We start from the raw sequence: 22,239 nt of genomic DNA on the forward strand, positions 1-22,239 counted from the left end.
TTCCCCAGCCTCACCTCATGGTGATGCTCATGGAGATAAAAGGCATGAGATTGAGGAGGTAGAGGCGGGAGGCAAGGGGCTGGACATTATCCCCTGGAATTTCCAGTGGCATCCAGAGCTAAGCACCTATGTCCCTGGCGGTGCTTCCAGGATGGCTGGTGATCAGTCATCTCAGAGCTGAGGTGCACTAAGGGACAAAGACCCTTCAACAAACTTCTCCAGCAGTGCCTATATGGGCAGGAGCTCGCTCTGAGCCTCGAATCTATAGATAAAAATCCCTCCAGGACCCTATGGCTGATTTACTCCCAACGTGTCCCAAACCGAACTCATCTTCCCTGCAAGCTGTGTCCTCCACCAGCTTCTCCACCTGAGAAGAGTGCACCCACTCACTCCTCTGCCTATACCACATACCCAGGTGCTTCTTCAAAAAGGCAGTCCCTCGGCCGGGCGCGGTCGCTCACGCTTGTAATCCCAGCACTTTGGGAGCCCGAGACAGGCGGATCACAATGTCAGAAGATCGAGACCATGGTGAAACCCCGACTCTACTAAAAATACAAAAAATTAGCCTGGCGCAGTGGCAGGCGCCTGTAGTCCCAGCTACTCAGGAGGCTGAGGCAGGAGAATGGCGTGAACCCGGGAGGTGGAGCTTGCAGTGAGCCGAGATCGCGCCACTGCACTCCAGCCTGGGGGACAGAGCGAGACTCTGAGATTCCGTCTCAAAAAAAAAAAAAAAGGCAGTCCCTCACCAAATCCTAAATATTCCAAACAGCCCTCCACTCTGACCATTTCCTGTTGTCCCCACCCACCACCTCAGGCCTCATTATCCTCACCAGGGTCATTTCAAGTCTCGCCCTAGAGTGGCCTCTGTTCCTCCTGGGACTCCCTCCTGAGCTCACAGCTTCCCTGGCTGATGCTCAGAGAATGTGGATGTCTGGAGGCCAGGACGGCGCCTCTCCCCTGCCGCTTCCTTTGTGACCCACCACTGTGGATCAGGTGTCCTTGTGCTCGGCCTCTGCAGGCCACCAGGCCTTTTTGAAGTCTGTCCTCTCAGAAGTCAGCAGCCTGAACAAAGAGCGCGCAGAATCAGCTCACAAGCTTGTTAGCTGGCTTGGGAGGGTGCTGGGCAATTTGATGTGGCCTCTGTCACCTCCTTATTCACTCCAGGCACAGCTTGACATGAACCAAAAAATTTCAACTTTTAGCTTTTAAAAAGCCACCAAGGGTCGGGCATGGTGGTTCACGCCTGTAATCCCAGCACTTTGGGAGGCTGAGGCAGGCGGATCATGAGGTCAGGAGTTCAAGACCAGCCTGGCCAACATGGTGAAATCCCGTCTCTACTAAAAATACAAAAATTAGCTGGGCATGGCGGCATGTGCTTGTAATTCCAGCTACTTGGGAGACTGAGACAGGAGAATTGCTTGAACCTGGACCCGGGAGGCAGAGGTTGCAGTGAGCCCAGATTGTGCCACTGCACTCCAGCCTGGACTATAGAGCAAGACTCTGTCTCAAAACAAACAAACAAACCAACCAACCAACCAACGTAACCAAGTAATTTTGCAAAAATAGTCATCCTCATCTCATCCCATTCCACCCCCCACTTCTTAGCTTGCCACAGCCCTGAGCTTCACCCCACTGCTGACCCTTAGCCCTGGGAGGAGGTCCGGGAATAGGACAAGGAAGGGGTGGGAGCCAGGCAGGCACCCCCCCTCTCTAAGCCCAGTCAGCTCGCTCTTGGGCAATTGCTTGGTCTTGCCCAGTCCTCATCACAAACCATTCAATTCCTTGAGAAGTTGCTACGGCCTCCTCACTCATTAACCTTCAACTAATAAGGAGACTTACCTGCTTAGCAATGGCAGGACTTGTGACCAGGAACATGGTGACTAATTTCGGCATGAACTTACCTCACACGGCCTGCCCCATGTCCTCATTCCCAAGAGCTTGGGATTCAGGGGCAAACAGATGGGGCTGGGGTGAATGTCGACTCCCCTTCTTCAAGTGTGCCCCCTTGGGCAAATGAACAAGTTGATGACTTCGCCTCTCTGGCCTCTTCCTCCCCGTGACATTCGCTCATAACTCATGGGCTTGCTGGGCATGGGTGAGGGACATGGGCTAGGGCCAGTGATGTGCTCACCAGGGCTTGGCCGAAAGTAGGTGCACTGATAATTCGGGGTTTAAAAAAAAAGTACAAATGAGGGCTTTCTGGGAGCAGAACACCAAGACAGGTGTTCAAGATGACGAGGAGGTGGCCGTGAAGTGCAGCAGTGGCACTGAGCAGGACCAACCCTGGCTTACTGGCTGCCCTGTTGGTGCTTCACTGTGGGTCCCTTCCCACCCACCTGCCCAGTGGCATCCCCGTATCTGGGACAGGGACACACTCCCATTTGTACTGCTGGCTTCTGCCTGGCCTGGGCCAGGCCCACTGGTAATGCTCAGAGGCAGTTGGTTGATTGCATTGAGCTCCAAGTCTACCTCTCAGCCACTCCCAAGCCTCACTGTCCCCGCCAGTATAGGAAGAGGACTGAGCTTGGTGACGGAGATGATCTGGGCCTACCATGTGCCAGGCACTGATGTGTGGGCAGAGAGGGGACGAAGAAAGAGGAATCCTTAGGAAGAGGAATGGACAAAACCATAGGTCAATACCGAGGGAGGAGCCAGGGCAGGGCCTGGGAGGGCAGGTGGCAGGGGAGGGGCTTCAGAGGGAGGCAAGGAGGAGGAGGGTTGGGGAGGTGGAGGCTGGGGGAGACTTTGCACCTCAGCCATTTGCAGATGGCACACAGGCTGTGTTGAGCTGTGGGAGCTCTGGGCATTGCAGCCTGGAAATTAACAGCAGCGTCTGTCTGCACTGAATATCCCCAGCGCTGGAACCAGGCATGACAAGGAAATAGATCGGATTCCTGCCTGCCTAGAGGCCGTGGTGCCGGGGCATGATCCTGAAGGCGGTGGGCTCCCTGACCCATATGGCACTGGTGTGGAAGACACAGGGGGCAGGCGCAGGCCAGGATGGAGACCAGTGGACCAAGCAGGAGCTGCTGCCACAGCAGAAGCACTCAGGACCCCAGGGTGCAGGGCAGGGAGATACTAGAGAAGCCAGACAGGAGGTGGGGTGGTGAGGAAGGGGAGACCAGAGCGCCACCTGTCCGAGGCCTGGCAAACAGGTGGCCGCGGGAGGCATCGGGAGCTTGCAGGTGGAATGCCAGGCAGTCAGGGAAGGCATGGAAGTTTGCCTGGGGCTGCTGCTTCTAAGCCCACCTATGTGGGGAGAAGGTGCGTCATCTCACGAGAGAAGGCACATGGCGCCCGGAAAACAAATGCCAAGACCACCTTTCTCATGACTGGAACATGTGGTGCCAAACTGTGGGACCCAATGGCAGGAGCGGCTGGTGCCCCATTCTGGCCTGCTCTCTCCTGGGCTCGGGGACCACAACCCCATAGGCCCCTTCCTCTCTGCGGGTGCTGTGATTCCCACTGAGGGACAGGCAGTGGTGAGACCTCCACCCTCCCACTCTCACCTACCAGTTATTCTCAAGGGTCCAAGAAGCAGCAGGCACCTGCTTCTCCCACTGAGGCACATGTGAGCTGGGGGAGTGTGGGAAATAGGAACCGGGAAGCAAGTGAGTGCCAGCGGTGGGGCAGGGCTTCCCCCCTTCACCTGTCACTGGAGGGGCATGGGCCTGCTGCTTGTGAAAAGCCAGTCACAGCTGGAAGAAGACACAGACACACCCCAACCTAGGGGCTAGGCCTCAGCTTCGGAATGTGACAATTTATTGGGGGGTAAAAGAGGCTTTTCACCCCCCTTTCCTGGCGTTGATACAATATTGAAGAGCAGCAGAACAAACGTACAAGACAGAGTAATCGGCACAGACCCACCCCTCCCCCGGAACCGCTGAATCCAGAATGGAGCCCAAACCCACACCCCCAACTAGGCGTCTTCTCCACCGGGGGAGGGGCAGGGTGGACTGGGGGACCTGCCCCCCATGCCGGGGCGGCACCTCCGTTTCCCATCTCCTGCCAACCCCACTGTTTTTCCATCTTTGACCACTGGAGGCAAAGTTTAGCCAGCTGGGAGCTGGATGGTTGAACCACATACAAAGGCAACAACACTTCATTTTAAAAATGAGAGAGAAAAAAGAAACAGTGCCCCTCCCCAAATATAGAGCTATATATGTATATTTTATATATATAGAATTCATTCGTGCACAATTCATTAAATGAACTTCTCAAAAATTAAAAAAATTATAAGATACGTATTTCTTTAGGCCTTTGTGTTTTTAAATTAAAACCAACGAAAAGAAGTCTCCCTCTCCACTCCCCCCAGCAGCAAGGGCGGCCGGAACGCTTCGCTCCCGCTACCTGGCCTCCTGCAAGAGGGTTCCCCCGTGAGACCGTCCGTCCCCCTTTGCCTGGCTGACTACCTGCATACAGTAGACACTCACTGCTGGAGTGAGACACTGACTCCTCCAAAGACTGCAGGGGGCGGAGGAGGGAACCCCGAAGGCCTGGGAGGGGGCATCTTTGGCCCCCACTAACCGTCTCCCTATTTCTGCATCCTGGTGACTGTCAGCAAGAGATGAGTCGGGGAGACCCTCTCCTGGAGTTCTAGCCCCTAATTCTGGGCTTTCTATATGACAGGACGTGCAGATAGGGAAGAAACTAAAACCTTTCAATGTCTTCCTTTTTTCTTTAAAAGTGATTCCTCAAACCATCCCTGCCCCAAAGAGGCCACCTTGGACAAGTGCATGGGAGCCCATAAGTGGAACTGACCAGGTAGGGCTCCACTGTCCCGTGTGGGCGAAGTGCAAAAAAAAAAAAAAAAAAAAAAAAAAAGAAAAAGAAAAAGAAAAAAGAAAAACCACCACAAACCAAAACAACAAAATGACACAGAAAAGTGGGCAAAGTGGGGATGTGTCCTCTTGGGTCCCCAGAGGCCAGAGAGGCTGGTAGCAGCCCTGCTCCCTGGCCAACCCAGCTCCCCATTGGGGCTGACCCTCCAGCCTCGGGCAGGCCCACCGGCCTGGCTCTCCTCCAGGACCTCCTGGCTCAGGGGCTCGCTGCCAGTCTTGTGCTGGCTCCAGGGCCTGGGCCCTGCCTTTTAAAGGGCTTTCCCCACAGGCCGAGGCATCCTGGGCCCTAGTCCCTGCCGCATTCCCCCAGTGAAGCAGCTGCGCTTCTCCAAAACTATTTCCACTTCTTTGAAAAGGGGCCATCCCCCCAACTCTGTCCCTCACACTGAAGTTGGGGACTTGATCATCACCTCTTCCCAGATTACAGGAAGGATGAGGCTCATTTTGACCTTGACCCCTTTGCAGGGTGAGAACAAAGAGGGGTTGTAGGCAGCTGGGGGCCCCAGTACCAGCAACCTTGACCCCCACCTGGTACTGGGCAGCTGCTCTGACACCAGCAGCGCTTTCTGAAGGGCCTTGCTGCCCAATATACCCATTTTGCAGAAGGGCAAACTAAAGGTCAGAGTGGGGACCGAGACAGGGATGGGTCCCAACTTACGGTCTCAAACCAGAGACACCAGACCTCACCTGTTTCCTATGATACGTGGGTGGGGAGGGGGTGCACTTAAGGGGAGATGACCGATGCCCCAACCAATATTGAACATGGGAGATTGGGCTTTGGGGGTTATTTCACATACAAAAATAAAGCAAACCAGATTGCAACTTCTGCTTGGTAATTAGGCAAATGGAAAGCAGCAAGGGTGGAGGAGGGGCCCATCGAGGCCGATCTCCCAAGGGAGGCCGATCGGAGCAAGTGTGTGGGGGGCGGGGTTACTAGAGAGGGCAGGACGGAGGCCTCCGCTCACCCTCGGTTCCAACCACTTGGGTCCCCAGGGGCACTGCCCACCTCAAAGCGGTATGCCTGGTGCCTCTTCATGCACCAAGGCCGGCCTGGGCTGCTCTGCTTGGAGCTCAGGCCAGCAGAAGCAGACTACCTGTGGCAAGGGAAATGCATTCCCTCTCCCCAGCCACTCCCAGAGCCCAGCTTCTTGCCTCCTGAAGCCTGCATCCCCTTTCAGGCTAGGGAGGCTCAGAGAGGTCGTGGGCTTTAGAGTGACCCGTGGGGAGGGAAGTCTCCCCCACAGGGTGGCGGTGGCAGGGACCAGATGGCCCAATGACTGGCAAAGCAACGGAAGGGAGCAAGAAACCAAACAGCCCACTCACCAGCCCCCTGGAGAAAATCACCAGTGACAACCCTACCCTCCCAAACCTCAGCTTGCCGGGGCCTGCAGCTTGGGTTAGCTCCCCGGGGACCCGCTGTTGTCCTTCCCTTTGAACAAGCATGGGTGTGGAGATCTGGGTCCAGGCCCTCTCCACAGTGCCTGCAATGCCAGGGAACCTGCCAGCTGGGTCCAGGCCTCTGCCCCATCCTGACATTGCCACCTCACCTGTGCAATCACTGCGTTACTATTTTTTCTTAAATATCTCTTTCTCCCCCCACCCCCCATAGGAATCCCATAATATTTTTTTCTATTTCTTTTTTTTCCTCTTTTTTTGTTTTTTTTTTTGCAAAACTAATTCTTTCACTTTCCTGTCATAAAATCACCTCTGAAAACACAACTTCTTTACAAAAAAGTCACGAATGACACGAACTCTCAGGAAAACACATTTCTATGGTCTCTGGAAACACCTGTAACTGGCACCCAGGTGATCATTCACCTAGGGGAGGGGGCCAGGGGGAAATCACCTCCAAGGACAGAGGAGAAATACCAGCCCTTATTTGGGGGAAAAGCCAATTGGCACTTGGACGGCCACAAAGCCAACACACAGGGCAGGGCAGGGAGGGCTGAGGAGGATCAGCCTCCGCCCCGACCCTGCGAGGCTCCCCGTTCTGTATCCAGGGGAGGGGAGGGCTAGGGCCACAACTGCGGGCCCTGGCAGGGAGATTGGGAAGGAAGGCGACCTCCCATTCTTAGGACCAAAGGCGCTCGGGTTCTGATTGGCCTCCTGCCAACGTGCTTCTGAGGGAGGGGCCCAAGGCAGCACAGCCAGGAAGCCAGCTCCAGTCACGCCTGGAACATGCCACCCATGCACAACAGAGACCCGGGAAGTGGCCCAGGGCTGGCCAGTGGGGCAGCTGGTCCCAATCCTGGGACCAACACCCTCATTCTTCTGGAGAACACAGCCCCTCTGGTCTTGCCTTTGCCTGCCTGCCCTCCCAGGTCCTGGCCTAAGGCTGGGGCTGTGCCCTCTGCCACTGGCATGGGTGCCTCAGCTCCCTGGCAGCAGAGGGAAAAGAAGCTGCCCAGGACACTGGAGGCTCCTTGCTTCAGGCAGGCTGGGCTATGAGAAAGCCTCCGTGGTCAGAAGCAAAAGAGGGGCGGGGAGAAGCTGGGAGGCCCTCGGGAATGGATTCTTCGGCGTCCTCCCCAAACACCGGGAGGAAGGGGGAGCTTGGAAGGGGGTCTCCCTCTTTATCTCGGTCCCCACCATGATGTGAAGGTCCGACAGGTTGGGCTGACCACCCCGAGGAGGGCAGAGGGGTAGGGGGCATGGTGCCCCCAGCACACCTGGGCCAGGAGGAGAAGCCTGGTGACTTCCACAGCAAACCTCCAGACCCAAGCCTGGTCCCCAGCCCTACTGAGGCGAGGAGCGGTCCAGGCCTTCAATGCCCCTGTTCAAAGGAACTGTAAAGGATGCCACCTGGCAGCCTGGGGCCTAGCACCCAATGCACGTATGAACCCACGGACAAACACGGCAAGTAGGGCGGACGCACAACTGAAGTTTCCACGGCAGGTTCTCGTAGCACCTTTGGTCAAGAACTGAAGAGGCCTTTAGATGCTGGGAGGCTGCGGTCAGGCGCACCCTCTGCCAGTTCCTCCCACCGTTGAGGGGGTTAGGAAAAAGACAGGGCTGAGGCAGGGCATAGGGGGTCTACTTAGGCCTCATCCAAAATCGAGCAGGGAAGACCCCGCCCTGGCCCAACTTCTGATGCCCTGGCTGATGTGGAGGGAGGAGCCGAGTCTGGCCTCATCCTCGGCCTCTGCCTGGGGCTTTGCCAAACAGGCAGGAAGCCCTCCTCCTGCCTAGGCATCTGCAGGAAGGAAAGGGACTGTGCCCACCCTCAGTGGGGGTCTCCTAAGGGCCCCACAGCTGCCAGGTTAGCACCGAGAAATCAGACGCCGCACAGGAGAGCAGGAAGCAAGCTAGAGAGACGGGTGGGATGTGGAAGGGGCAGAGGAACCGTAGGTTCTGGGGCTTTCCAGAAACCACCCAGTGGGCCCTACCATGCATGGGCAGGGGGTGTGCCCTTCCCCTGCCCCATTCCAGGGTGGCCCCTACCCCCTAGTTTTCTGGGACCCCAACTACCCAGCCCCATCCCTGGGTCAACACCGAGCCATTTGAAACAAGCAAAGCACAGGGAGAGAGGGCTGGGGGCAAGGGCGGGGTGGGAGCAAGAGTATGACTTTGGGCAGGAGGGCCCCCCCAAGCCCCCCTCCTTGGTGGAACCCCCTCACTTGCTCGCCCCACTGCTGCCACCACCCCCAGCGGCGCCTGCTACCCCAGCAGCCACCTTCTCGAAATCCTCAGGGTTGCAGAATTCCTTGATTGTGACCGTCAGGAGGTTGCTGGTGACATCGGTGACGACCACATTGGAGCAGGGTGACATCTCGGGGCGCCAGTCCCCAGCCTCGGGCTCGAAGGAGGCACCGGCGGGCTCAGGGGCCGTGGGAGGCGCCGGGCCGGCAGCAGCTGTGACCTCGGGCGGTGCCCGCTTGCTGGTGGCTGCCGACTCGGGAGGGAGGGACAGGTCGAGCACCTCCGGCTCGCGCCAGCTGGAGGCGGGCGGGCTCACGGTCTCGGGGAGGAGCTTAGGGGGCGTGTCGTCGGGGTCAGAGGACTGTGGTGCAGGTGAGGGGCAGCCGGAGGAGCCGGAACTGCGGGCGTCATAGGGGGTGGCGGGAGCAGCCAGGAGCAGCCCAGGGCCCGGGGCTGAAGCATCAGCCTTGCCGGCGGGCGGGGCAGCCAGGGGGGCGGGCGGGGCAGCCAGGGGGGCGGACGGGGGCTTGTACAGCGCAAAGGCGCCGAACTTCATGTGGCGGATCTGGGTGCGCAGGACGCTCTCACTGAACTTCTTGCTCTTGCCGATAACGCGGTTCCGTGAGGGGACTTTGGGGCGGGCCAGCGCCCCAGCCCCCTGCCCGGTGCCCCCGCCGCCAGCGCCCTTGTCGATCACCTTCAGGTTCAGGATGATGCGGTTCCGCTTGGGCTCCCGCGGCTTCACCTTACGGTTGATGATGCGCACCGTCTCCGAGAAGGGCGAGATGGGCGGGCGCAGGCCGGGGCTGCCCCCCTGCGGGTCCGGGCGGGGCAGGGGACGGCGGGACATGCGGTGGCAGCGGCGGATGTCCTTCTTGAGCCGGTGCACTGCTGCGCTGGAGTGCAGCTTGGGCGAGGAAGCACTGGCAGTCGGCTTGACAGAGAAATGCACATCACTGATGCGGAGGGCCTCGGCCTGGGCCCGCGCCTGCGGGCAGAGGGAGGGGTGGGTGGGACCTCAGAGCTGCCCGCTGACCTCCCCTGGATGTCCCTGCGCCAGCCAGCCCTAAGTAGAGCCTCTCAGCCAATGATCTCAAGACCATGCAAGAGAATCACTGGTCTTCATGACCTCGACTTAGAAAAGGAAACAGAGGTTCAGAGATGAATCAATTTGCCTCCGACTCCAAGGTGTGAGTCAGGACACCCTTGTCCAGGCCCAATTCCAAAACTGTGTTTTTTTCTACAACCCATCACCACTGCAAGCTCCACAGAGGGCCCTGGGCCACTCCATGGCTGCCCTTGCTGACACAGGGGAGTATGGACAACTGGGACACAGTGTTGGGAGGGCAGCCCTTTGCTCAGAAGTCCCTGCCAAACCCCTGCTCTGTGCCAGATCCAGCCCAAGCGGGGACTCCTCCACGGACTCATTCCTGGTGACCGAAAGGAGGAGGTGGGTCCTCCCTGCTCCGCCGCACCCAGTCCTGCTGAGCCACCATGTCCCCGGTGCCCCGTACTCTCTCACCTGTGAGCAGGCTGACCTCCGGCTCCAGCCTGCCTCCTTAGCTGGCAGCACCTCAGCCACCACACTTCCCTGATGGGTCTCATTTACTTGTCTGCCCAGTGCCTGGCTCAGAGTGAACTGGTGCCAATGCAATCCAAGCCTGCACCCCAAAGCCTGGGCTGGAACCCAACCTGGTCAGACGTGAGTTTGGGGGGGACAGGCCTAGAGGTGGGCCTGACCACTCCCTATTCTCTGTGCCAAGATGGTCTGGGGCAGGATGGTGGTGCAGAGGTCGTGGGCAGCCAGGAATACTGCCCCAAGCTCCTAGGCCTGTCCTTCCAGCTGTCCTTCCAGGCATGAAATCTCTCTAAAGCCGCAGGGCTCTCAAGAGACCCCAGGTTCCAGTCCAACCCACCCGTTTCAGATGCCACTAAATGGAGAAAGGCTAAGGGACTCGTAAGGTAATGTAAGCTGTCTGCATGGCCAGTCCTTTCTTTACTAAGGAAGGAACTGCAACATCGGGCACCAGCTGCTTGGGGTTACAGCTGCACACACAGACTCTCCTGGAGAACTGCTCTATCACAGGGAGGATGGTGGGCAGCAGGAACAGGAAGTGATTTGGTGCAGCGAAAGAACCACAGAGCCCAGAGAAGTACAGACCCCAGGCTTGAAGAATGAAACATCAAAGCCTGGCCCTGACACCTAAGTAGGAGAAAATCCTGGTCCTTACTGAGACCTGACTGCACCCCAGACAGTTCCAGAGGCCCCGGTGCCCTGCTCAGACAGACAGATGGTAGAGGCAGAGAGTCCTGTGGGCAAGGTCTCAGTGGTGTGAGAAGACGGCAAGGAGTCACAGGACTGAAAGCAAGGGCTGGGGACGGAGGCTGGGGTGTGTGGGGGGTGCCACAAGGGGCGTGGGTTTTACAGATTCTCTGGCTCCTACTGGGGAAGGGAGGCTTGTTAGGTGACGGCTGCCCTCAATCTAGGTGGGAGATGGTTGGGACCCAGAGGAAGGCCATGTCCCCATGGTTGGTCTGTGAGGTCCTTGAAGGTGGGATCTGTTGTGAGGTCTCTCTACCTCCCACTCCCCACAACACTGGATGCTTAACTAGTACCTGCAGGTAGCCCATATGCCCCTTAGACAAGACTAGATTACACTGGACCACAACTCCCAGGGGAGGTGTTCGCTGGCTTATTTGTTGGCTAAGCAAGATGTCTTCATTTAGAACGTGGCCTTCACCCCCATGGGAGAAGGGACTGTGACTCCACGTGGTCCTCCCAGCCCAGGCTGGGGCCTCCTGGGGCTGCTTGGTTAACAGTCCCTTCCGCCACTAGGTGGCAGCACATGAAGCCGGGCCTGCCCACGCCAATGCTGCCAGCCCAGCTCCCAGGGATCGGGCCCCTCACACCCCTTCCCACACAAAGGCAGGGAGAAGCCCCGACTTTTTCGGCATGGTAGGCAGACATTCTGCAGGTGCATCCCCACACTTTCTGACTCGCAGAAAGTTAAGTGTTTACTCCTTCTGCAAGCTGCCTGAGCTTCCTGACTTCTGCAATTATGCTTCCAAGAGTCCAGTGGTGATGGACTGTCCCTGGGGGAGGGGCAAAGAGTGTGGGCAAACAGCAGGCCCAGAAAGAAACCCTGGCTCAGTGAGTCTCCTTTCCTTATCTGCTCGACCATCACAGGGCCTACTTCAGGTGCTCCTGTGATGATCAGAGAGTACATGGCACCTGCTCAGCACACTGCCTGGCATGCAGCAAATAACTGAACAGACCTACCTATGGGTGGTGGACTTATAAGCAGTGATCTTGTTCCAATGTATGCTTGGCATACATTGTTATTTCTTACTTTATACTTTCTATATATTATTATTTTTTAAAGGGTTCACCCCTCCTCTTCCTCCCCACATGGAGAACTCCTTGAAATCGGGGACTTGGGTCTGCCTGGTGAATTAAAAATAACTGTAGCCAACATGGTTATTGCACCCTGACCAGGTGACAGGCATAGCTCTGTGGGCTTGGCATGCACTGTAGATGGTGTAGATGGCATGAACTGTACCTTGGCCTCTCCCCATGTCTGTGGGCAAGTTACTGGACACCTCTGACCCCGTTTCCCCATGCGTAAAACGGGGGATGGAAGCTATCTCGTGGGCTCCTGTTTGCTTCACAGTAGTTCCTGGCAGAAAGCACGGAGCGTAATTTGCTGACTGCCATACTGCCTCCCACGGAGTCCCAGAGCAATGTATTCGGCCCAAGCTAATCTCCATAGCCCCTCACAAATATCCACATCTCTCTCAGGCTACCTGTTTCTTAGGGTCCAGATAAAAAAGTTCTCCTATCTGCATCTCTATCCCCTGCCACGCCAACTCTACAGCCTCCATAGTTTCCTGTGTGTATCTGCCGTTCCCCCTTAACCTGACATGGACTCCTCAAGGCACAAGATGAAGAAAAGGAGACAGGATGAAGCCAGGACGCTGGACCTTGGGTAAGTCACTTTCCCTTCCTAGGCCTTGATTTTTTATCTGTGAAATGGGGATAATACTCCCCACTTCTTGGACTGTTGAGGGCTCAGCCCTGTATTAGGCCCACAGCCAGCTCAGGAACCAAAAGAACTATCAAGAAAAAAGGCGTTTTGTGTATCAATGTTCATGGTCATACTCGCTTCACCGCTAGAGGGTGCCCCAGCTGCACTGAGAGACTGTCACACAGCCCATCAGCCTTCCAGCTGCTCCGCCCATCCCTCCCCAGGAGAAGCATCAGGGTTAAGGTTACTCCCTGGATCCCCTAGGATGTGCGTCGCTTGAGGGTGGGGTTTATAAAAATATGAAATTCTGGAAACCCACATTTCTTTCACTTCTGCTTCTCTTCTCCAAAAAAGAGTCCTCCCACAAAGTCACCAGCTGTCGGGTGGGAGGGGGCCCTGAGGCATGTGTAGCACTACAGCGAGACAGGTGGCCCAGTGAGTTCCACCTGCAGCCTTGCCTGCCACCTAGGGCCATCTTGCCCTTCCTTTCCCAGACTCTGTTTTTTCTTGTCAAAATAAAATAAAAACCCAAATCCTCCAAGATGGCTTCCTCTGGAAGTTCTTCCCTCCCTAGCAGAGGCTAATATGCTATGCTCTCACTCCCACATCCTCATCCTCCAGAAATGGCCGGGAGTGGGGGGAAACTAAGGCTCAGAGCCCTAAAGTTAGTGGCCCAGCCTGGGTGATAAATTCAAAGAGAAGTGATTTTGAGGTCAAATTCAAGTTGGATCCCCAAGAAAGGAGGGGAGCCATGAAGAACAAATCCTGAAAGACAGGGAACGGAGGAAGCTGGGGGCAGGGAGGCAGGTGGTCCCCCAATCCTCTCCTTGTGCCCTGACAGGAGGTGGGACCCCACTCACTCTCCCCCTGGGTTCCAACTCCCAGCACAGTCATAACAGCTCAAACAAATGCCCCCTTCCCATGGGCATCCCCCACCTTCCTCAGCCACCCCCTTTCCTGGAGCCCTAAAGGCACCCTCAGACTCTGGTTTCAACAGGGAAGATTATCCCCAGTCCCAGGACCCTCTTGTTGAAGGTGAAGCTGGCTGAGGCTTGCCATCAGGGGCTTCTGGGGGGGCTCACAACCACCCCCTGCCCAGCTGGGGCCCCTCTGGAAAGGCCCGCCCGCTTGGGCAGCCGCGTATCTGTCCCTCTCTTCCAGGCCCCGTGCTGTGCCGGGGCTGGGGGCCCGAGAAGGGGATGCTGCTGGGGCTGGGCCAGGTTACCTTCAGAAGGAAAGTTTTGGGTTTGGGTCCTCTCTTCTTGGGCCCATACAGCTCACGCTCCCTCTCCCTGCGGCCGAAAAACACCAGAGGTTAAAAAGAGCCCCTTCCCGGGCCCCACTCCGCGATGCCTTCCCCGGCTCTCCCGCTTCCCCGCGCGGCGCCCCAGCCAAGCCTCGGCCTCGCCGCCCCTGCCAGCTTCCCCAACAACTCACTTTTGCTCGAAGGCTGCAATGAGCCGCGAGTCCAGGATGTTCTCCTCGGGCTCCCAAGTGCTGTACCTGCCGAGTCACAAACGCTCAAAATCAGGATGAAGACATGAAGACCAGAGAGGGACAGGCACGCGGCGAGAGCAAGCGCGCGCACCCCCACCCCAGGCCCCGGTGCCCGCTGCCTCCCCCCCCGCGACGCCCCCGGACCCCGCGACACTCACTTGATCGCCCACCCCTTCCATTTCACCAGGTACTCGATGCGTCCCTGAAAAACAGAGGGGAGAAAAACGGGGGTGGGGGTGGGGAGGATGCGGGGACGCGAGGAGGCGGCGGCGCGGGGCTGGGCGAGGGAGCCGGGCTAGCGGGACCGCTTCGCCCCGAGGGCTCCCGGCCCCGGCTCCGGCTGCGGACAGCGGCGGCCCGCCCCGGGCGGCGGCTCACCTTTCGGATCCGCCGTTTGATGATGGATTCGGCCGCGAAGACCCGCTCGCCCACTGCAGACAGCTCCATCTTGCTCAGCGGCACCCACAGCCCATAATACTCCCTGCGCCCGCGGCCGGTGCGGCACCGCTCGCGCACGCGCCGCAGCGCCCAGGCCCCGGCGGGCGGGAGCGCGGCGGGGCGCGCGCTCGCGTTCCAGCTGCGGGCCGTCACGTGATCCTCGCGGCAGGCGCGCGGTTGCCAGGACCTCCCCCTCTCCCGGGGCGGTTGCTAGGGAAAGTCGGCGCTAGCGGGGCGGGGGCGCGCGCTGGCTCTTAAAGGAGCCGCGCCGGCGGAGGGAGCAGCTGCCGGCGGACCCGATGGGTACCCGGCTTGTGGGCACGCTGCGGCCTTACGCTTATAACCCCCTCCCCCGTCTTGCTGGCGCCCGATCGCTGACACCCTCTCCTCGCCTCTTAATCCCCACGCGAGTCTCACCAGGCCCCGGGCGGAGAAGGGCTGTGGAGCCGGAGTCTCTCCGCCAACGCGCGTCTCCCGCAGTAGCCTGCAAACAGTTAAAAATGATGCAGCAGAAATGCAGTTGCTGTTGCCTTGCCAGGCCTTGCGGGAATTTCTTTAAAACATCGCCCCCCATCCATTATTTATGTATTCGTGGGAGTGTGGTTTTGTAACCAGTTCAGAAGAGTTAAAACAAAAACGCCACCGCAGGAAAGGGGTGTGCAGCGAATGGGGCCGAGGAAGGCCTGGGTGACCGTGGGCATCTGACTGCGGCCGGGGTCTCGGGCGACACCTGCCCTCGCCCGGGAGACCGGGGAGGACTCGGCGGGTCCGGTGTGGCAGTGAGGGAGGGAGAGGGACCGCGGGCAGGAACGGGTCTCCCTGCACCCCACCTTGGGCCCACAGCGGGTCATCATCTGGTTATTCGGCAGAAGCCGCCTTCGCGGTCATATCTGTGTTTTCCGATTCCCAGCACCCCTCCCGGCCCCCCGACCCGGCCGCGTCCCTCTCCCCGCCCGCAGCTGCGCGAAGCTTCCGCCATTGCTCTGGGGAGCCCAGACCCCAGCTTCCTACTTGGGGAGGGGCGGAGGATCGAGCTGGGGCTGTCCGGGAATGGACACGAAAAATAGCCCTGCCGCGCAAAACGCTCCACTTTTTAAATGTTGAAATTACTTGAACTTTATTTCCCATTATGTTAGTAGTCTTGTTCTTTGTAAAACAATTTTTAAAAATACAGATAAAAAAGCAACTGTCCATAACTCCCATAAAACCATTGTTAACATCTTCACCAATCTTCCAGCCTCTGCTTTATGCCTACATGAACTTACGTACACCTGTGTACGTCTGTGTATGTATATGTATATACATACACATTGTCTGTAGATTTGATTTTTTAACAAAATGGGATCACGCTATTCACACTGTTCTGGAATCTGCTTTTCTCCCTTAATGCTATAAAGTGGACATCTTTCAGTGTCATTAAATACAGATTTCCCCATCCTTCCAGTGACCACCTTGGGGTTGAGATGGGGTTGGGAGGAATGGGGATTGTGAAGAGTCAGGGTTGTATCTTGTGAACATCAATGGCTCATTAGGAAAGATTTTTACGTTTCTGTGCTACGATGCCAATTCTTGGGTTTCAAATCCACCATATCAAAATGTTAGTCTTTTCCTCCCGGCAGATTTGTCCAACTACTACCTTGAAAGAAATCCCTCTCCTCACTTAAAATAAGTATGTTCTAGGGAAACACCTATTTGCTGGCCAGCCCAAGGTGAGCTGCTGTGGTAAAAATAGAAATGTCCTCCTGGGAGATGTGGGTGGTGGTGGATGGGCAGGCGAGTGGAGTGGGTATGAGAGTGTGTGTGTTTGGGCTGAGGGAGACATGCGGGCGATGAAGCAGGTGAGTTCACTTGTTGATTCATTCAGCAGTGTTTGTGAGCCCTTGTGAACCCCCGGCTTTGTGTTAAACCATCAGGAAACAAAAGCGCCCCAGGCTGAGGAGTTCTCAGTGGAGTGAGAAAAGCACAGTGTGACTAATGCTAGAATAAAAGTGTAGGAGTTTCGTGTTGCTGCTGTCACAAATTAACACAAGCTCAGTGGCTTAAAATGACTCAAATTTGTTATCTGATGACTCTGGAGGTGGGAAGTCCCAAATCAGTGTTACTGGGCCCAAGTAAAGGTATCCTTAGGGCTGGTCCCTTTTCGGAGGCTGGAGGAGAGTGTCTGTTCCATGCCTCATCCAGCTTCTAAATGTTGCTGGCATTTCTTGGCTCATGACTTCATCACTCAAATCTCTGTTTCTACGATCCCTTTGCTCACTTCCTGCCTCTTTTTCTTTTCTTTTTCTTTTTGTTTTTTGTTTCGTTTTGTTTTTGATATGGAGTCTTGCTCTGTCACCCAGGCGGGAGTGCAGTGGCACAATCTCCGCTCACTGCAACCTCTGCCTCCCGGGTTCAAACAATTCTCCCTGTCTCAGCCTCCCGAGCAGCTGGGATTACAGGCATACGCCACCACACCCGGCTAATTTTTGTATTTAATAGAGATGGGGATTTCACCATGTTAGCCAGGCTGGTCTCGAACTCCTGACCTCAAGTAATCCGCCCGCCTCAGCCTCCCAAAGTACTGGGATTACAGGCGTGAGCTACCGCATCTGGCTTCTGCCTCTTTCTTATAAGGACGCTTGTGATTACATTGGGTCTGCCCAAATAATTGAGAATGATCTTTCCATCTCAACCTCCTTAACTTAATCAGATCTGCAAAGACCCTCTTACCATAGGGTAACATGGATGGTAAGTAAGGTATCCTATCCACAGGTTCTGGGGGCTAGGGCATGGACATCTTTGGGGGAGGCATTGTAAGCTTACCATAAGAGTCTGAACAGGATGTCTTGGGGGTGGACATGGGGGAGCAACCTACTGCCTGGAGGTGAGACTGGGAGGCCTTCTCAGAGGTGGAGACCTCTGATTTGGGGCTGGAAAGACAAATGGGAATTGGCCTATGAGTGAAGAATGGGAAGGGTGTCCTGGGTGGATGTGTCAGCTTGAACAACAGAACACATCAGAGCCTGAGAGTGTGTTTTGGGGATGGGAAAGAAGTCTGCTATGGCCTGGGTTGGTGCAGTATGGCAGAGGATGGCGGTGGAAAGATGGGTTGGGCCTAACTTGGGAAGCGCCTTGAATGCTGGATAGGTTTGGACTTTGCCTCGGGCAGTGGGAAGTGTGAGGGAGTTTTGAGTAGAGGAGGGACGTGATCAGATGAAGTGGGAATGCGGGCAGCCAGGCTTGGGTCCCTTTTCTTTTGGTAAGCGTATGATGTTGTCCAAGTCCTTTTCTCCTCTCTGGATCTTAGTTTTTCAACTTCAAAAATGGGGGAGGAACTGGCCCTTTTTAGTGCTCTATGACATTTTTTGGCAGATGACTTTGTTTTTTTTTGTTTTTGGAGATGGAGTCTCGCTTTGTTGCCCAGGCTGGAGTGCAGTGGTGTATCTTGGCTCACTACAACCTCCGCCTCCCAGGTTCAAGTGATTTGTCCTGCCTTGGCCTCCTGAGTAGCTGGGACTATAGGCACATGCCACCATGCCAGGCTAATTTTTGTATTTTTAGTAGAGACAGGGTTTCACTACGTTGGCCAGACTGGTCTCAAACTCCTGACCTCGTGATCTGCCCGCCTTGGCCTCTCACAGTGCTGGGATTACAGGCGTGAGCCACTGCGACCAGCTGCAGGTGACTGTTTTGAAAATCTGTTCTTTTCAAGTCATTCCAAAATTTCGGAGAGATTTATGGACCTCCCACATGCCCTTCCCTTGTTTATGAGCCCCTGGAGAAGATAGTCTCTATGCTATGAGAAAAAAATCCCCTCTACCTCTGACAGTCTGTAGTTCTGAGGTTTGGTAGAACATCATGAAGGAAAAAAATTGATCTCTTAGCCTGTGGGGCTTGTTGCCCAGACAGACGGCAAATCAGTTTCCTATGAAATTGTGAACCAAAACTATATGAGACAAATGTCAATCAATTTAGAAAGTTTATTTTGCCAAGGTTAAGGACGTGCCTGGGACACAGCCTCAGGAGGTCCTGATGACATGTACCCAAGGTGATAGGGGTGTAGCTTGGTTTTATACATTTTAGGGAGATATGAGACATCAATCAGCACTTTTTTTTTTTTTTTTTTGAGACGGAGTCTCGCTCTGTCGCCCAGGCTGGAGTGCAGTGGCGTGATCTCCGCTCACTGCAAGCTCCGCTTCCCGGGTTCATGCCATTCTCCTGCCTCAGCCTCCCGAGTAGCTGGGACTACAGGTGTCTGCCACCACGCCCGGCTAATTTTTTGTATTTTTAGTAGAGACGGGGTTTCACCGTGTTAGCCAGGATGGTCTCGATCTCCTGACCTCGTGATCTGCCTGCCTCGGCCTCCCAAAGTGCTGGGATTACAGGTGTGAACCACTGTGCCCGGCCCAATCAGCACATTTAAGATGTACGTGGGGTTCAGTCTGGAAAGACGGGACAACTTGAAGTGAGGGTTTCCAGGTCATAGGTAGGTAAGAGACAAAAGGTTGTATTATTTTGAGTCTGGTCAGCCTTTCACTGAATACACAATTTACATGTGAGGAGGGGTAGAGGAAGAGTCACTTATGCCTCAGCCTGTCTTACTGAATCTGCGTTTTTACATAAGCGACAGGCCAGAGGAAGCAATCAAATATGCATTCGTCTCAGGTGAGAAGAGGGGTGGCTTTGAGTTCTGTCCTTGTCCCACCATCTGTGAAGATAAACCGTCAATTTACATTGCCAAGGCGAAATTCAACACAACGGTTTCAGGGTGAAGATCTTGAGGCCCACATGGAAATTCCTTGGGGGCAAACTGTGAAGGAGATATGTAGTTTTTTAATCTTTGTAGCTATCTTATTTAGGGAAAAAATGGGAGCCAAGTTTACCTGATGCAGTCCCCAGCTTGACTTAGTGATTTTTGGGGTTCAATTTTCAACCCCAAGAAAGGCAACAACTTTCTTTCTTTCTTTTTTTGAGACGGAGTCTCACTCTGTCGCCCAGGCTGGAGTGCAGTGGCGCGATCTCAGCTCATTGCAAGCTCTGCCTCCCGGGTTCACGCCATTCTCCTGCCTCAGCCTCTCGAGTAGCTGGGACTACAGGTACCCACTGCCACGCCCGGCTAATTTTTTGTATTTTTAGTAGAAACGGGGTTTCACCGTGTTAGCCAGGATGGTCTCAATCTCCTGACCTTGTGATCCACCCGCCTCGGCCTCCCAAAGTGCTGGGATTACAGGCGTGAGCCACTGCGCCCAGCCAACAACTTCCTTTTCGGCTTCGTGATTTGGGGGTCCTGAGACTTACCTTCCTTTCATTAAAAAAAGTCTGTAGTACAACAAACAAAAATTTAGTGGCTTAAAACGCAATAATCTATTATCTCTCATGATTCTGTGTTTGATGGGCACCTTGGATGGTCCTCTTTCCTGCTCTTGTGTAGGGTAACTGGTGTGGCCACAGTCACAGACAAGGCCAAGGCTTCACGCATACGTCTGGAGTGATAGTACTGGATGCTGGCTGGGCTTCTCTCTCCTCCTGGTCTCTCATCATTCATAGTCTAGTTTAAGCTTCCTTACGTGGTTCCAGGAGTCACATAAGGTGAGAGACACACAAAGCCTCTTAAGGTCTTGCCTTGGAAGTTACACAACGTTGCTCCCACTGCATTCTATTGGTCAAAGCAAGTCACAAGGTATGGTGAGCAGATTTCAAGGCCACCAAGGTTCCTGCCTCCCCCAACCCCGTGTACATACCCTATATAATCCCTTCCCTTTGAGCATGAGAGGGACTTAAGGAATGTGTTGGGATTTTGCTCCCATGACTAGGTTATATTGATTAAACAGGCTGGGCGTGGTGGCTCCTGCCTGTAATCCCAGCACTTTGGTAGGCCAAGGTGGGTGGATCACCTGAGGTCAGGAGTTTGAGACCAGCCTGGCCGATATGGTGAAACCCCATCTCTACTAAAAATACAAAAATTAGCCGGGCGTGGTGGTGGACACCTGTAATCCCAGCTACTCGGGAAGCTGAGGCAGGAGAATCACTCGAACCTGGGAGACGGAGGTTGCAGTAAGCCAAGATTGTGCCACTGCACTCTAGCCTGGGCGACAGAGCAAGACTCTGTCTCAAAAACAAAAACAAACAAACAGGGTTTTGTAGACATCATTAAGGTCCTTTCAGTTGACTTTTACTTATTCAAAAGGGAGTTTATCTTGGTCTAACCTAATCAGGTGAGCTCTTTGAAAGACAGTCCAGGCCTCTCCCAAGGGGAAAGGTTGGAAGCAGCAGAATCACTCTCCTGTTGACTTTGAAGAGGCAAGAGCTGCCATGTTGTGGAGGGGGCCATGCGGCAGGAATGGTGGTGGGTGGTTTCCAGGAGCTGGGGACCGCAGTCCTACAATCACAGGGATCTGAATTCTGTGACTAGCCACTGAGCTTGGAGGAGAACCCTGAGTTTTCAGATGAGGATGTGGCGCCAGCTGACACCTGGATTTCAGCCTGTGAGACCCTGAGGAGAGACTCCAGTGAAGCTGTGCCTGGACTTCTGAGCCACAGAAACTGAAACGATAAAGGGGTATTGCTTTAAGCAATTAGTGGTAGAGCACAGCAAACTAATATATCAGGCCAGCCCAGATTCAGGAACAGGGAAAGAGACTCCATGCCTGGATGGGAAGAGTGGCAAGGTCACACTGAAAAGGGGACGCACAGCTATTATTGTAATAACTGACCTCAAGGGTCCCTAGTTGGCACACAGCTCATGCTTAAAGCTGATGGGATCCCTGGGCCAGACACTCCTTTCACAAAGGCACCTGCAGAATTCTGAGCATCTTACCTTATGTGACTTCTGCCAGTTGGGTGTGGTTGGGACTCATGGGCTATGCCTCCATGTCCTTAGCATCAGACACATGTGGGTGCCTCATAAATGTCTGTGGGACAAATCAAGGAATGAAGGTGCTGAACTGGGCTTTCCAGGGATGGAGAGTGAGGCCTTTGCCAAACAGGGTTTGTCTGCACCTGGGGCAAGGTGGGTCTCAGGGATGGGAGGAGGTAGCTTTGTCCCAGGCTTCGACTGTCAGCCTGGCATAGTTGAGGCACAGAGTCTCTTAAGGCTGTGGACAGTGTCAGAATCGGGAAAGAGTGCTTTAGCTCCCGTCTTATTGAACATCTATCCAAGTCCACTTTCCAGAATGGACTGTCCTCTCCCTGATGCCAGGAGTCAGTGCCTTGAGCTTGGAACCACAGGCCACAGGCCTTCATTCTGTCCCTGATTTGAGGTCCTGGAGTGCTGGGGTGTGGGTTAGAATGTGGAGGGTGTAGCATCAGCTGGACGTTTAACTCAACAGAGAGTCAACTCTGCACTTGTCTCCATCATTTAGAAAATGTAAAATGATATTCTGCAGATGTCCTTATCACTATACACTGCACATTGCTGCAACTCAACCCATTATGTGATTGTCTTAGTCACATGTAAGTGACTTATTAAGGAACTGTTCCCAGGGGAGATTGCTAAGGGAATGAGTGAAGCAAGATAGGAAAGTGAAGGAAGCAAGCAGAGAGCAAGGCGTCGAGCTAAAGTCCTGCAGTGGGTGGCCCCAGCCTCACTCCTCAGGGGATCTGGAAAGTAAGTTATTCCTCAATATTTGCCCCCACCCACCAGACCCTAGTTACAGGCTACAGGGCAAGGGTGGGGGGAATGTTGATCCCCCAGACACATGCTGCTTTCTGCCTCTGTGTGCAAAGTGGCTTCAGTACCCTGGGGATGGCCTTTGGAAGGAGAGCTATAGATGCTGGCTGCTGGAGGAAAGGCACGTGGCTGGGCTTGGGGGAACATAGAA

General features: G+C 55.1%; 1 protein-coding gene across 2 annotated transcripts; it reads right to left on the reverse strand.

Annotated features, from left to right (window-relative positions):
• Positions 1–3,740: 3,740 nt before the first annotated feature.
• Positions 3,741–14,549, reverse strand: LOC105464435 (chromobox 6). Of its 2 annotated transcripts, none has more exons than XM_011712341.2 (5): positions 14,381–14,549; positions 14,161–14,204; positions 13,943–14,008; positions 13,731–13,797; positions 3,741–9,414 (listed from the first exon to the last, which is right to left on the reverse strand). In XM_011712341.2, the coding sequence occupies exons 1-5, from the start codon at positions 14,447–14,449 to the stop codon at positions 8,455–8,457; spliced, it is 1,206 nt and encodes a 401-aa protein (XP_011710643.2). In that variant the 5' UTR covers positions 14,450–14,549; the 3' UTR covers positions 3,741–8,454. The 2 variants fall into 2 exon arrangements, with proteins under 2 accessions (XP_011710643.2, XP_011710642.2); XM_011712340.2 differs by having other exon boundaries at positions 3,741–9,468; positions 14,381–14,547.
• Positions 14,550–22,239: the final 7,690 nt, after the last annotated feature.

This window comes from Macaca nemestrina, chromosome 15 (assembly GCF_043159975.1).
Source record: "Macaca nemestrina isolate mMacNem1 chromosome 15, mMacNem.hap1, whole genome shotgun sequence".
NCBI lineage: Eukaryota > Metazoa > Chordata > Mammalia > Primates > Cercopithecidae > Macaca > Macaca nemestrina.

Excerpts from the sequence above, each read along its gene's own strand:
- LOC105464435 (XM_011712340.2), bottom strand. The coding sequence starts at position 14,449 with ATGGAGCTGTCTGCAGTGGGCGAGCGGGTCTTCGCGGCCGAATCCATC. Across the intron at positions 14,205-14,380 it reads TCAAACGGCGGATCCGAAAG|GGACGCATCGAGTACCTGGT; the intron begins GTGAGCCGCCGC and ends TCTGTTTTTCAG. Across the intron at positions 14,009-14,160 it reads TGGAAGGGGTGGGCGATCAA|GTACAGCACTTGGGAGCCCG; the intron begins GTGAGTGTCGCG and ends GTGACTCGGCAG.